Source organism: Fukomys damarensis, unplaced genomic scaffold (genome assembly GCF_012274545.1).
Source record: "Fukomys damarensis isolate Sample0158 unplaced genomic scaffold, DMR_v1.0_HiC HiC_scaffold_33, whole genome shotgun sequence".
NCBI lineage: Eukaryota > Metazoa > Chordata > Mammalia > Rodentia > Bathyergidae > Fukomys > Fukomys damarensis.
In genome coordinates, this window is record NW_022900945.1 from 4690831 (window position 1) to 4706282 (window position 15452).

The following is a 15452-nucleotide window of genomic DNA, read 5'->3' on the forward strand; positions in this document are numbered from 1 at the left end:
TTAGCGGGCTGTGGCGTTCAATCTCCCGCCTGTCAGTCCGGCGCCCGGGAGGCTGAGGCAGGAGGGTGCCACGAGTCCCGTGTTACGTAGCCAGACACTGTCCCCAAAACATCAAAAAGGAAAGAAAAGCTAGATAAACGTTCGGGGGCATCTTGGCGTCTGGGAGGGGAGGGCGACACCTCAGGAAGCAATCACGACGGACAGCGTGGAGAGTAGGGAGCCTTAAATCCCGAAAGGCCCGCCGTGTCAGTTCCCCGGGCGCGCACGTGTGGTGGCACGCACAGGTTGACGTCGATGGAGATTTTCAAGCCTTTCTCCAAGACAGAGACGAGGCATCGCCCAAGTGTCAGCCGCTGGGAGCACTTGCATCTCAGCGGAACTTGTTAGGGGCGTGGGACAGTCGGTTCCAGTCCGAGAGAGCGAGCGGGCAGCCCGGCTTCACACCCCGTGAGTGCTGGCTCGGCCTCGCAGGCCTCTAGGCAGCCCTGTCAGGAACGTGGGCTCTTCCCATCTCTGAGCAGAGGGCCACCCGTTCCCCAGCAGGTAGAAGACAGGGTTGGGCTTCAGGCCCGTGCTCGAGGGCCTCCCAGTTCCTCCCAGTCACTTCCGTTGCTCTGCTTGGGTCCCCCAGAGGCGCCCACGTCACCCTGCGTCCTACTACGGGCTCTGGCTGCGGCTCTCACCAGGCAGGCGAGGGACGGAGCTCTGGAGCGTGCTGTCCCACGCTGTCCCACGCTCTCGGCCTGAGTGCCGTTTGAAGACCTCCACGCCTTCCTAAACTCTCCTGAGAGCTTTGCCCTGCAGTTTTGAGGCACGTGCAGAAAGCTCCTTTTCTTACCTCTCTGGCCACAGCCACAGGGCATGTTAACAGCTGGACGCCTGATGTTTTAGTCAGGGCTTAGAGCATTCACAAGCATGATCTCGGTTCATCCTCAGCTCAGCGACCTACCCCTGCTTCCCAGGCCCGCAGCGCAGAGGGGCTGACCTTAGACCCAGCTGTCACATCCCTGCCTTCCCCTGACAGACCTCCATGACCGCCTGGCGTCCTGCAGGGAGAGGATTTGAAGAGAAGATTCCTGGAGAGTCTGCTGTCAGGAATACGTGAGGGTCCCTTCCATTCCTCACAGAAGTTACGTACTAAGATGCCTCAAAAATGTTAAGGATGAACCTTTGGGAGTGGGGATTTCTGTTTCTGTAGGGCTGGGTGGAACTCAGTGGTAGAGTGCTTGCCTAGCAAGCAGCAGGCCTTGCTTTGGTGCCCAACACCACAGGAAAAGGAGGAGAGGAGACCGTGCACACACACACACACAGTCTGAAACACTAAACACTAGCCAGTGTAGTGACCCACATCGATTTCCCAGCACTCTGGGAGGCAGAAGCAGGAGGACTGCCACTTCAAGCTCAACCTGGACATCTCGGTGATGTAGCAAAAAGCTGTCTCAAAATGAAAAAAAGATGACTGAGGATGGAGCTGTGTGAAGTTCAATCCCAGGTACTGATGAAATAGATACAGACATACGTACTTCCTGCCACTCTCAATAGGATATGGCAGAATAATCCTCTCAAGAGGAAAGCTTTCCTAACATTTTACTTAAATTAAAGGCATGGCTTATAAAGTAACAAGCTTAGGATTCCACCAATTAGAAAGGTGGCCTGAAATGTCAGCTCTGCGGCAATATTTGAATCACATGTTTCAGCAACAAATGTTGAAAACTAAAACATCTTGATTAGACACCAAGTAAAGGTCCTTGATGTTAGCATAACTGAGATACAGGATGTTACCCCCTTCCTGCCTTCGCTTGCTCTGTGAATGCTAATGCTCAATTCCCAGCCACTTTACAATCTTGTTTCACCCATTTCTATTTATTTATTTTTTGGTACCAGGACTCAAACTCAGGACCTTGAGTTTGCCAGGCAGGCGTGGCACCACTGAGTTACATCCTGGCCCTTATTTTCACCCATTTCTGAGTTTCAATCCTGTTAATGTTACCATGAGAAATACCTAGCACTATTCCCATATCCTAGACTCTGCTAAGTATTTTACATGGTTTATTGCTGTTACTCTTCAGGGTAACATGAAATTTGCAGTACTAAACCCTGTGCCCACCTTTACAGATAACAAAACAGGCTGAGCGCCTTCCCCACATCCACTGGGAGCAACAGCCCGGGCCGTTTGTTGTTAAGGCCTGATACCCACCATTATACCTGAGACATGGTGGAGAGAAAAAGCCTTTTGCCCTTAAACTGCTACTGTGTGTAGCAAACTAGGACTATTTAATCCTCTTCTAAATTAGAGACTGATTTTTTAGTGTATTCAATATATAAAAATTTGTAAAACAAACCAATAAAAATAGTTCTTGTGAAGAAAAGGGCAAATCCACTGTGTTTGACGATGGAAAGAGAGGTGTAACATTGCAGGTCTTGGCTCTTGGCTAATGTTAGAATATCAAACCTAAAAATAGAAATATGGCACTTCCTATTTTGCTGCTCTAAACTTAACTTTCAAGATTGAGCCACTTGATTTTAAGCCTCTTTTCCCTGTATTATGTCTTTAAAATAACAAAACTAGACCAGCATTTGGGAGGCTGAGGCAGGAGGATCGCTGCAAGTTGGAGACCAGCCTGGGCTACACAGTTCCAGGGCAGTCAGCTACATGTGAGACCCTGTCTCAAAAAACAAACAAACTAAAAAAAGAAAATAATTCACCCATCTCAACAGTACTATTCAGTACTTTTTAGTATATTTATCAAGTCGTCCAACCACCACAGCTAATTGTAGGACATTTTTATCGCTTCCAAAAGAATCCCATACTAGGCAACCACGAATGGACTTGCTTTCTCCTCTTGTTCACATGCCATGTAAATAGACCACACACTGCATGCACTTTTCTGGCTGGCTTCTCAGATGTGTTCAAGGTTCCCGCATGTTGGAATATGAGTCAGTTCTCTTTCCTTCATGTGACTGAATAGCGCCTCACCGCATGAATAAAGTACATTTTATTTATCCCTTCATGTTGTGGGGGGAATTTGGGTATTGTACTTCCGGGCTTGTGTGGCCAGCGCTGCTGTGGATGTTTTCAGTCCGTGTGGATGTGTTCAGACCTCTGGCTGTATGTTGAGGATGGTATTGCTGGTTTGCATGGAACCTCACTCAGTAGCATTTTGAGGAACTGCCAAACTGCTTTCCGAAAAGACCACCATTGCAGAATCCCACCGACGATGAGGGTCCCTTCGCACCCGCCCCCTCGTTACGGCCATCCCTGTGGGTGTCACGTGTGGTCCCGCTGCTGGGATGTGTGTTTCCCTCATGGGAGTGATGCTGGGCTGCTTTTTCACATGTTCTTGGAAAGTGCCTGCTCAGATTCTCTGTCTTTCTTTACTTGGTATATTTATCTTTTTACTGCCATATAAATGTTATCATACATTCTAGATGCGTATCTCATCAGATATGTGATTTGCAAATATTTTTCCCTTTTGTGGGGGGTTTGGGTTTTTTTGTTTTTTGAAACAGGGTCTCGTTACGAAGGTCAGACTGCCCTTGAACTGCCTATGTAGACTGAGCTAACCTTGAACTTGCAGCAGTCCTCTGGCCTCAGCCTCCCAAGTGCTGAGATACAGGCGTGCCCCCTCACACCTAGTTTTCCCTTTTTATGGTTTTATTTTGTACGTTTTTCTTTATTTTACAATTTTCTTAGAAAGACCATTCACAAAATACCATACGACGATAGCCATAGGCTTACGTATTTTTTGCTGTAGAGCACATAGCTTTTGTGTCATTAGTTGGATGTTAGGTGTTTGAAGCACTTCCTGAATTTGCTCATCACCCTTCCACATGGGCCCTGCTGATCTGTAACCTGTATCCCCTTCCTGTTTTGGTGTGTATGCTGCCCAAGCGAGCGCTGATTGCCCCTTTCCAGTAGTACCCTTCGCAGCACCAAGGTTTTCAAGTTGGTGTGATCTTTATGATTAAGGCCAATGTCTCTGTTTTTCCATTTTCATTTTGTTTCTGTTATCATACCTGACAACACTTTCCCTAGCTCGAAGTTATAAGGATTTATTCTGTTTTCTTCTAAAAGTTTTATATGTTTTTCAAATACAGCCTCACAGTGAGGCTTATACTCTATTTAAAGTTAAGTTTCATACTCAGTGCACTCCCGGTCTCTAATATAAATCTAATCTCTCAATCTACTGCACATTGAATTTTGAGTATGTCAAACCCAAAAGGAAAACTATGAGAGGGAACAACACAAAAAGAGATGTGTGTTCTTCAACTTTCCGTTGCTTTGACAAAAATACCAAAGAAAAACAACTCGAGGGAAAAGGGTTTATTTGGCTCATAGTTTCAGATGGTTCAGTCCATGGATGATGCCTTTGCTTGGGCGGAGGGGAGGAAGAGCGTCTCCAGGGCAGCCAATGGCGTAGGAGGCCACCTACCTACCATTGGTCAAAAAGCAAGAGGGCGGGACCAGGGACCGACGGCCTTCAGGGCCACACCCCCCCAAAGTCCTACTTCCTCCAGCCGGGTTCCACCTCCTAAGTTTCCACACCTCCCATTGGTGAGGTGAGAGCCTGCATAGGCCAATCACCTTCCAGAAGCTCTGCCACGTGGGGAACCAAGCCTTCCACACACGAACCTTTGAGGACCATTTCATATCCAGACTAGCAGATGATGTTATTCATCTTAACCTTTTTACATTCTAATTTGGACAACAATAAATAAATTTTTAGCTTTAAATGAACCCAAAGACCCTCAGAGAGTATCTGTATAAACCCTTTTCAAAATGGGTAGCGTATTTCACGCTTGCTGCTGTGCCTCTGTCCACTCTGCTAATCGTTCCAGCTCTACTGCTTCTGTGCAGCAGTGGTTAATGCCACATCCACCTGCGTGTGGCCCATGGTTCTGCAGTGAGCAGAGCAAGGCCCCTGTGTCCGGGGCACGCATGCCTGACACAGAAGCAAGGCATAAACAAGCCAGTAAGTCCAGGACCGTGGTCATTTTCAGAGCATGACAAGTACTGTGGTGTGCGAGCGAGGGGGGGACAGGGTTTAGATAATTAGGTCAGAGCCCACACAGAATCAGAAGAGACCAGGCTCGCAGAGAGCCGAAGAAAAACAATAATAAACCCAGCGAGAGTAGAAAAGAACTTACAGATTCCAAGCCACAAAGCAAGAACAAAAGTCTCTTCCTGTTTCTGCAGGTGACTGGCTAGACGGTCCCTGAAAGACAACCCGTGCACTTTCAGTTGGCTTCCGAATTTCTTTTCGAAGGAGGACCTTTCAACTAACCTGGCCATAAAACTTAAAGGAAGGATTCTTTTTTAAAGTAGTTAAAATTGTCGCTTGCACATGTTTGCAGCTCACGAAGCTTGCTTGTGCACTGGACGCGTGTAAGTCGCTCTGTCCCCTTCTCCCCCCAGTGAAGCCCCGCACGCTCGTGCCTCGTCCTGCCGTGCCACAGAACACGCGCCACTGCTCTGCGGGATGGAGGCTCTCGGGACCCTCCAGCTGGAAGGCGCTCCTCACGCGGTGCTTGGCCTCTCGGGTGGATCTCGGCGTCCGTGCACGAGGCTGTCGTCGGCAGAGACCCGCTCCGGAGCAGGTGAGTCCCTGCACCTGGAAGCCAAAGCCACGCCCCACCAGGGAGCGCCTGGTGGACAGCAGGCGGGCTCCCGAGCTCTGGCTGCGGGTGCCTCTCCTCGAGCTGGGGCAGGAGCCTGGGTGGGGGGTCTCAGGCCAGGCAGGAGGCCAGGAGTGTGGGGTACTTCCTCCCTCTGGGGCCAACTCTGAGGATGCCGGGATTGGGCTACTTGGTAGGCTTCTGTCTGGGGTCACCTCCCTCCTACACCTTGCGTGCCAGCTGTGTGCACCTCACCAGAAGAAGGAGCAGATCGGTTGGGTGAGGGTGTGCTCGGCTCTGCCTGGACTCTGGTGCTGTGCTGCTCTACCCACCCAGGTGTGTCACCGCTTGGGGTTTGGGGAGGTGTCCCCAGGATGAGGGGCACCGCTGCTGTGCTTCTGATGCTTTTCTAGGAAAATATCCCTAATGGTGGGAGAATATAACATTTTTTTAATGGTTTTTTTGTTTTGTTTTTTTTTGAGGCGGGGTCTCGCTATGCAGTTCAGGTTGGCCTTGAACTCACTATGTAGCCCAGGCTGGCCTCAAACTTGCAGCAATCCTCCTGCCTCAGCTTCCCAAGTGCTGGGATTACAGCTGTGCATTGCCACTCCTGGCTTATAATGTTTTAAAGTTTTTTTATGAGTACATGTATGCAGTACATAACAATTCCATTCATTGTTGGAGTTGATATATGTATGTAACACATCTTAATTGCTGTTTTGTTTTGTTTTGTTTTGTTTTGTTTTGTTTTTGAGACAGGGTCTCACTATGTAGTTGAGACTGACCTGGAACTCACTTTGTAACCAGTCTGGTCTCAGATTCACAGTGATCCTCCTGCCTCAGCCTCCCGAGTGCTGGGATTACAGGCGTGCACCCCCACGCCTGGCTTATCTTAATTGTTTTTAATCCTTTTCCTTTCCCCTCCCCCCATCTCCTGGTTCCCTTCTCGTTGGCAAAGGATCTGTCTCTGTTTCCTATGAGCTGTCTTTCATTTTGCTCTTTAATTTACTCATGCCTTGGTTTCTCATATGAGACACCGTGCAGTATGAGCTTGTTGTCCGATGTTTTTCACCCGGCATTGCTTTCCTACAAATGACTCGAGCCTGTCCTCCTTTATGGCAGTGCCCTGTTCCATCACCTGTGAACAGCACGTTTCCTCTATCCATTAGTCTGTTGGTCTAACTGTGTGGGCCGTGCTGCTCTACACACGGGTGTGCGTGGATCCCTATACAACGGCGTCTCTACCTCTTCAGGAAGATGCCGAGAAGGACAATGCCTGGGTCAAGGGGAATTTCCAGTTTTAGGGTTCTGAGAAGTCGCCACGCTGAGTTCTGTAGTGGTCGCCCTCATTTATATTCCCGGAAACAAAGTAGAAGGTGCCTTTATCCCAGGAGCGTTTGTTGTTATCTGATCTCCTGGTAGCAGCCATTCTCTCCAAGGTAGGATGGAGTCTCAGAGTTGTTTTCTTTTTTTTCTTTTTTGGTACCAGGGATCAAACTCAGGTCCTTTCACTTGCAAGGCGGGCGGCGGACCCACTGAGCTAAAAGCCCTCAGAGTTGTTTTCATTTGCCTTTTGTTTTGGGGTTTTTTTGTTTTTGTTTTTTTGAGACAAGGTCTTGCTTTATACTGCAGATTCGCTTTGAACTCACTACGTAGCCCGGGCTGGGCTTGAGCTCATAGCGACCCTCCTGCCTCAGCCTACTGAGTGCTCGAATCACAGGTGTGCACCACCTCTTCCAGCATCACCTGACTTTCTCTGCCAGCCAGCAGCAGTGAACACTGCTTCCTGTACCTACTGGGCACCTGTAGAGAGAGCTGCATAGAAGTCAGTGTGGGATTCGCCGCCTTTTCCTCCCACCCTGCCAGTCCATCCCCACGATTCTTCCTCCCGTCACCTCCCAGGCCTGGCCGGCAACCAGTGCTGGCTTCCTCCCTCCGCAGGACGTTAGATCTCTCGTCCAGCCTGATGATGTGATCGCTTCCTTCCCACAGGGGAAGCTTTTCTCGGTTTCCTGTTCCATGTAAGGATAAAGCCCAGTTTCTTTTGCAAAGTACCAAAGCCCCCTGTTAAGCGGCACCATTTCTTGCCCTGTTGCCCTTGTGTCCCAAACCCTCCAGTCACCCGATGCTCACTCTTCTCCGTTCCCTTCTACGCATGGGCATGTGCAGACCCCAGGCCCTTTGCATGGCTCACAACACACCTTCTTCTCAGCCCTTAAATAGACCTCGACCTGGGTTCACGTCCTGTGAGAAGCCTCCCTTGCCTGCCCAGTGCTGACACTGGCGATCTGCCTCAGGGGCAGAACTTCCCACCCCACATCCACACTGCATCTCTACTGAGCCCCGGTAATTTGTAAGTTCTGGCAAGTGGATGTCTGTGCAGCGGCTGCACCCCGTGTCAAGGCCTCAGGCAGGACATCTGCCGAGGAGGAGACAGACCTGTGTCCTCTGCTAGGGCTGGGTTCTGGGCTTCTGCAGCCTCTGCTTCCTCCCTGGAGTCTGCTGCACGCTCCCGAGCTCACTGTGCTTGCTGTGTGCCCGCGATGAACAGTAGCGCTGCCCACGGTGACGAGGGAGGTCAGTGTGATCACGAGCCCACTCCACAGACGGCGCCCGGGACAGAAACCTGAGAGAGAGACCTTGAGAAAGTGACTGGCAAAGCCTCGCCTCAGCCGGAACTTCCTGCTCCCGGTTTCAGTACCCCTCACACTGATGCGCTCTGTGTGTCTGCACGCACCTGTTCTATTTTCAGTGCTGGAGACTGAACTCCGGCCTTGCCTTGAGCTGGGACCCTCGAGCTCTCTCACAAAGTCTCTCAGTTGCTCAGGCTGGGCTTACCCTTGGGAATCCTCCTGCCTCAGCCTCCAGAGTGCTGGGATTACAGGTGTGTGCCACCCTATGAGGGGGCTTTTCAAACGAAGGCATGAATGAATAAAATGCTGTCTGAAGTCTGCAGGAGAAGAACCCCCAAAGCCTATTTAAGGAAGGAAGATAGAAGACAGTTTGGAAGTAGAATGGAAAGCCATGGTTTCCTTGGGAATGGCTGGAACATGGCGAGGACTTCTGGGTGCTGCAGGGGGGACCGGAAGTTATTGTCCCTCTGACAGGAAGTGGAGCCTCATCTTGATACAGAGGCTGCAGGAACTTGTCATCAAGCCACCGCCCTGCTGCGTAGCCCTGTGACCTGCAGGTGTTTATTGTCAGTAAGCCTGAGTTTCCTTGTTTGTTAAACAGGAATATAATTATTAGCATCCGGGCATGGTGGTACACACTTGTCATCCCAGCCCTTGGGAGGCTGAGGCAGGAGGATCTCAGTGAGTTCCAGGCCAGCCTGGGCTACGTGAGGAGACTCTGTCTCAAAAAGAGCCAAACAAAACCTAGTAATAATATAAAAAATAATTACTAGGACTCAGGATTGGGAGTAGTCATTGAGCTAACAGGCGCACAGACCTTACAGCAGAGGATGTAGTGAAGTGTGCAAAAAGAAAGAAGGCAGTGCTCCGATTGTGTTAGATGTCTCCCAAATTCTCCTCAGTCCTATGTGGGGCTTTTCAGAGGTGGCCGGATCTAGATTGTGCGATGCGAGGTCCAAGGGCACCAGGATTCCGGGTGTGAGTGCCTCCCGCCCTGAGCAGCCTGGATAAGAAAAGCGCGTAAGAGCTGCAGTCACCCCTTGCTGCTCTGCTGCCTCTGCCCGCCATGAGCCCTTTCTTCTCTGCCAGCCCTTCCCGCCTTGGAGCCAGCCGAGGATGGACGGAGCCCCCACACTCCGTGAGCGGAGTGACCCTCTCCTCCCTTAGCTTGTGGGTGTTGGGTGTTTTGTCTCAGCAGCGAGACAGGGAAAGTGTTTTCTCCTGGGGCAGTTTGTGCAGTTGCGGGGAGAAGGGCCAGGCCTGGGCCAGTGCACTCTTTGTCCTTGAGTCTGGATTGAGTTAGGAGCGGAAAGGAGCAGGGGGCGCTGCAGCCCCCTCGGGGATCCCAGCCGCCGATCGAGCTGTGTCCCTCTCTCTTGAGGAACGGAGGCAAATGCCCAGGGCTGGGCCTGTGGTGCCCGGGGCTGCCTGGATTCCAGGGCTCCCCCCAGGTTCCACGCTGCCTCTTCCCAGTTCCACCTCTGGCCCTAAACTGTCCCCCGAACAGCTGTTGGCAGTGGCGCCAGGAAAGGCTCCCAGTCCCTCCGCGATTATTCTGAGAGCGAGGGTGAAGAACAGGAGGCAGCGGAAGCAGGGAAGCGCACGGCCCCTGCTGGGAGCCAGGAAAAGGCCGAGGGCAGAGGCTGTGCTGAAGCCGCCCCGGGACACAAACAGCCTGAAAGGTGGTGGCTGGGAGTCTGCCCAGCACAGCCCACCGTGGCCCACCGGTGAAGGGCCGCCCTCCTGGTGCCCTGGAGGGCTCCGACCCCCGAGAGCACCCAGAGCACGAAGGCCTCCGAGCGTCCAGGTCGGCCGCTGACCAACTGTGTCTGCTCCCCAGGCCACTATTTCCTGCCTGTAAACAGGATCGGCAGGCTGTGGGGACACATACGTGTCATCCCAGCGCTCAGGAGGCCGAGGCAGGAGGATCACCTCAAGTTTGAGGTCAGGCTGGGCTACTCAGCAAGACCCCACCTCAGGCCCCCTGTACCCCAAAGGTTTGAAGGTGAACAAAGTAGGCACAGCTGAGAGCTGAGCACGGAGCTGCCGATCCACATCCCCTCCAGCGAGGTCCCGCGGCTGTCTGGCTTGGACGTCCTGGAGGAAGAGCTGCTCCTTGTGCAGTCTGAAACTTGCTCCATTCCTGGACCTCACCGCACCACCTGCAGGGTTTTGTGCAAACTGGTTCAACAGCTATGGAGATTCCTCAGGACACCAAAACCGGAAATTCCGCTCAACCCGGCTAGTCTCCTTCTAGGTATCTTCTTGAAAGAGTTAAAAGATGTCAGGTTAGAGCGATGGAAACACACCTATGTTTACAGCAGCATAACTCACAATAATTTGTAATCTTGGAAGCAGCCTCTATGCCCATCAATGGATGAACAGATAAAGAAAATGTATTTGTACGCAGTGGGGCACTACTCTGCCACAAAGAAGGATGAGCTGGAATCACCTGTAGGAAAATGGATGCATTTGGAGACCGTAATGCTGAGTGGAAAAAATCGCACACAAGCTCATATATCACATGGCTTTTTCTTATATGAGACCCAAATTATAAATAAAGAGTAAAATAAAAGAGACAATAAGTAAAGAGATAGATCCTTCTCAAATAGGAAGGGAGACAGATGTGATGGTGTGTGCCTGTCATCCCAGCACTCGGGAGGCTGAGGCAGGAGGATCTCCGTGAATTCGAGGCCAGCCCGAACTGCAAAGCAAGACCCTGTCTGAAACAAACCACCCAAAACACAAAGAACAAATGGGAGGGAAACCTGGAGAGAGGGAGGGAGGAGGGGATGACCAAGGAGTGAAGGTGAGTTATGCCTGTGGAGCGCTCACACGGGAGCATAAACATGCTGCAAAGGGAAGGTGACAGAAAAAACACCGGTAGTGGGATTGCTTCGTAAAACAGCTGTCTCAGAGCAGCAGCAAGTGCGCACACGAGCGTGAGCTAGCGCCGGGCTCAGAACCAGCCCGCTCGGGTCCTAGGACTCACACCGCCGACACACGCACCCCACCCCCACCCCTACTGAGTTTCTCCGGAATCAGTGTGCACACTGGCGGCCCTCTCTGCAGTCAGAGGATCTTGCTCTGTGGGCCTTCGTCTTCACCTTTTCACTAGAGGGAAGGTGTTGCATTTGGTCGCCTTTTAACATATTTTCCTACCTTAACGTTTTGAATTTAGCTCAGTGGCACCACGCCTGCCTTGCAAGTGCAAGGTCCTGATTTTGATCCCTGGCAACCAAAAACAAAAAATCCCGGCAAGGACCTACTTTAATGTTTTGTTTTGTTTTGTACTGGAATTGAACCCAGGCCTCGAGCTGAGCTATGTCCACAGCTTTTTTATTCATTTATTTATTTACTTTGTGGCGGGGTCTCGCCAGGTAGCAAAGTTAAGATGAGAGAAAGGAGGCCCACAGTTGCTGATCCCAAACTTTGCTGTCCAGTGGTTTCAAAATGCAGCTCTGGGGATTTAGTAAGACGGCCGTGCACACGGACTGTGTCCCCTCACACTCCAGCCAGCCCTGGGAAGGACCCCGCGTCGCGGCGATCTTTCTGCAGTGTTCCTGCTGGGAGGGAAATGAACTCTGTCTGTAGTCAGCCTGGGCAGCTTCCGGTCTGGTGCTACGTCAGTTCCAGGCAAGTTCAGTCTGGCCTCAGAAGTGCAGAGCGGAACAGAGATTACCTCACCTCCCAGTGCTCGGTGCTCACGCTACCCCTTTCCTTCTCTCCAGCTTCTGCTCGCCCGGCCCCACACCAAGTGTGCCTGCTCCTGCCTTCCGCACTGATCGTTCCCAAGTGCTGGTCCCAAAACATCCCAAGGTAAGAGAAGCCTGTCGTCTGCAAACCGGGATGAGTGAAAGGCAGCGTTCATCTACATAGGCATGGCCGGGTTTTGAAATGCGCGATCCAGTGGTTTTGTCGGTGTTCCTGTTCGTTTTAACCTTAAATGGAGTTCCTTCTCCTTCTGCACTGTATCCAAAGAACTGCGCTGAATAGGACAGAAAGGGGCACTTCTAAAAATCTCCTGGCCATATCCCTCCGTCACTGAAAAACGCTCTCGAGGTTTGTGGGCTTGAATTCCCATGTGTTGGTTTCCAGAGCGGCTAGGTGCTTTTCTCATGAGTGCATGCATTTGTGTTTGTGCTGAAACCTGCTGTCTCTGAGGAGGTCCTGTGAGAATCCAGGGTGAGGGCAGACAGAAAGTGCACATTTCTCGTTTGGAGACAGGTCTTGCTTACTAGTTCAAGCTGGCCTTGAGCTCTTGGGGATCTTCCTGCCTCAGCCTCCTGAATACTGGGATTACAGGTGTGTGCACCCACTCTTGGCTAAAGAGCGTGTATTTGTGGTGGTGGCCTAGCAGCTGGGGTGGTAGGAGTGAAGCAGAGTGCCGGGGCAGTGTTGGGTCTAAGTCCTATCTTTTCCTGGAGTCTGGCGTGCTCTCTCTCTCTCTCCATGGAGATTAAACTGAGGAGCATGGCTTTCAGCCCCTTTTCTTTTTTCTTTTGAGATGGTGTGTGTAAGTCCATAAACTCTCCAGGCTGGGTTGGCACCTGTGGTCCTCCTGCCTCAGCCTCCAGAGTGCAGAGATGACAAGTGTGCATCCTCGCGCCTGGCTTAGAGCTGCCGTCCTGACTCCCACCCTCTTCTGCCAGTGTCAGGCCCACTTTCTCCTCCTCCCCAGAGGCGTCCGAGCTGGAAGAGCCAAACCTCTGGAGCTGGAGGGCAGGAGCGGCCCCTGCACCCCGCTCTGCTCACACCGTGCAGACGCCAGGATGGCCCAGCTCAGCAGTCCAGGCCCAGGGTGGGGCGGGCCCGGGTTGCCCAGCCTTGGCGACAAAGTCACGGAGGGCGGGAGGTCAGGCGTAGCAGGCAAGGACTCCCCTGTCCTCTCTGTGAGACGCGGGTTCAAAGTCCCTGCCTCCGTCAGGGTTGCGCTCCTGCTGGCGGGGACGACGGACGGACTCAGGGCCGGGAGATTCTTTTCCTGCTGTAGGGCAGGCGTCCCCACAAGCTGAGACTGAGACAGAAATGGGTCAGGGTTGTGAGTGCTCAAGGTGCGGTGGTTACCTCCAGTAGTGCTGCAGAGAGGCCGACTGAGTCAACTTTTTCAGATACCAAATATGTCCGAGGGAAGGAAAGGAGAATATATTGTCATTGTTGTTGTTGTTGTTGTTTTCTTTTTTGAAGCAAGGTTTTGCTATGTAGCCCAGGCTGGCCTCAAACTCCCAGGGAACTTCCTGCCTCAGCCTCCCGAGTGCTGGGATTGCTTTGTGACCTCCCCTGACTGCAGTGAGGTCACCCATTAGTGACCAGGCTATAACTGGACAGACTTTCTATCGAGGCCTTCACGTTGTCAGCAGCAAAGCAGTGGCATTCTACCTGGCTCGTAGGGTCAGAAATCTTAGGGGTTTACCCATCCTGTGCCAGGCACCGCACGTCGAGCCTGGGAAGAGGAGACAAACTAAACGAAGCTCTGCTGTTTTCATTTCGTTGAGAGTTTTGCCATGTAGTTCAGTTTGGCAACCTTCCTGCCTCAGCCTCCAGGGTGGGATGACAGGTGTGTGCCAACACGCGTGGCAAAACCTTGCCCATAACAGATGTTGAATTCTAATAGGAGAGACAGAAAACAAGCCCAGAAATAGAAGTTTGTCATGGTGCCTGCCTGTGCTATGGAGGAAAATAAAACCATGGGGGGGGATTTCAGGTCTCTGAGTGGCCTTGGTGTCCTGGGGGTGGAGCCAGAGCCAGTGATGAGTGTTCCAGGCTGCTCTGAGGAAACCGAGGCAGTGGCAGGCGCTCACCTAGCACAGTACCAGAGTGCTGTGCTGGGTCTGTGGCTCCTGGCTCCCTGGGCCTGGTCAGGGCCTTCAGGACGGGCCGCACCCCAAGCCACCTTCAGGTCACCCGGGCCTTGATCTCCGTCTGCCTGCAGCCAGGGCGCCACCCAGGACATTGTGAGCCCTGGCCTCATAAACGCGCGTCCCCTGAAGCCCGCCTGGCTTTTACGGCCCTGACCCAGTCACCGCCGCTGGCTCCGCCCATGCCCCCCGGGGGGTCCAGGTCAGCCAGACTTTCGGGTTCAGCTGCTTCCTCCTCTCTCTGGGTTGCTGGGAAAAGCAAGAAACCCAGAAGTGTCCGTAGCTGGGACTGTTTGTTGTTTTGTTTTGTTTTGTTGGCCAGGGATTGAACCGAGGGCTCTGGGCTTGCTCGGGGCGGTGCCCCAGCCCAGCTGCAGCCTCAGCCCCACCTGTGTTCCCTCTTCTTGTCTGGCATCCCGAGTCTCAACATCTTCCAGGAGGCCGGAAGCGGCTCACAGGGCCTCCCTGACCGCCACGAAGCCCCATATCCAGGCTGTCCCGTGTAGCACTCTTCTCCTTCTGCAGAAAACACCGGCAAAAATACAGTAAAATGGAGCCACTGGAGACACGCAGAAGAGCTGGCGCGGTTCGATCACACTAAAGTCAGATGAAAGTGCGCCGCGTGGTGGTGCACACCTGCAGTTCCAGCACTCCAGAGGCTGCGGCAAAGGGACCGTCATGAGTTCGAGGCCAGCCTGAGCTGCATAGTAAGACCCTACCTCAAAAAAAACAAATCAATAAATATTAAAAACTAAGTAAAACCTTCATCTTAGAAGTCGGTGTAGCTGGCATCTACCGCTGGAAGTTCCGCCACCACTGATCTAGGCCTTCTCAGGAATGTTCTGCAGCAACAGCCAAGAGCTTCAGAAAGAGCTCCCCCTACGTCCTCTACACCAGGCCTGGTGGCGCATGCTTGGACTCTCAGCACTCAGGAGGCTGAGGCAGGAGGTTTGCCCTGAGTTCGAGTCCGTTCTGGGATACATAGCGAGACCCTGTCTCAAAAACCCAAAGAACAAAATACAAGGCATTAGCTCCGTAGCAAAGGAGATGAGCCTAGAGAACTGTGAACTTCGGAACACAGAGAGAGCTATGCTTTCCTCTTTCTCTCTCCTCCCTCCCTTCCTCCCTGCAGCCCTGGGTTTAAGCTTTGCCCGGAGCTCCGTGCCGGCCCCTCTGTCTTTCCGCACAGCATCTCGCGGAGACTGATCTTAACAACGTAGCTAACCCTGGGAATTGGAAACATGTTCCAAAATGTGTGCGCCCAACTCCTCCCGCAGCCGCGCGGCCCAAGGCTGCTTCTGCTCCTAGAAATCCAAGCTGTGGGCCCAGCCCGGGCCGGCCCGCG

At 52.3% G+C, this 15452-nt stretch overlaps 1 protein-coding gene across 1 annotated transcript in view; it reads right to left on the reverse strand.

Moving 5' to 3' along the window:
* Positions 1 to 15452, reverse strand: part of Serbp1 (SERPINE1 mRNA binding protein 1) — a 32225-nt gene that overhangs the window by 15592 nt on the left and 1181 nt on the right. The window contains exon 2 of the mRNA XM_010605239.1: positions 15206 to 15212. Coding sequence (XP_010603541.1) covers positions 15206 to 15212 — 7 coding nt within the window. The remainder of the gene's footprint in view (positions 1 to 15205; positions 15213 to 15452) is intronic.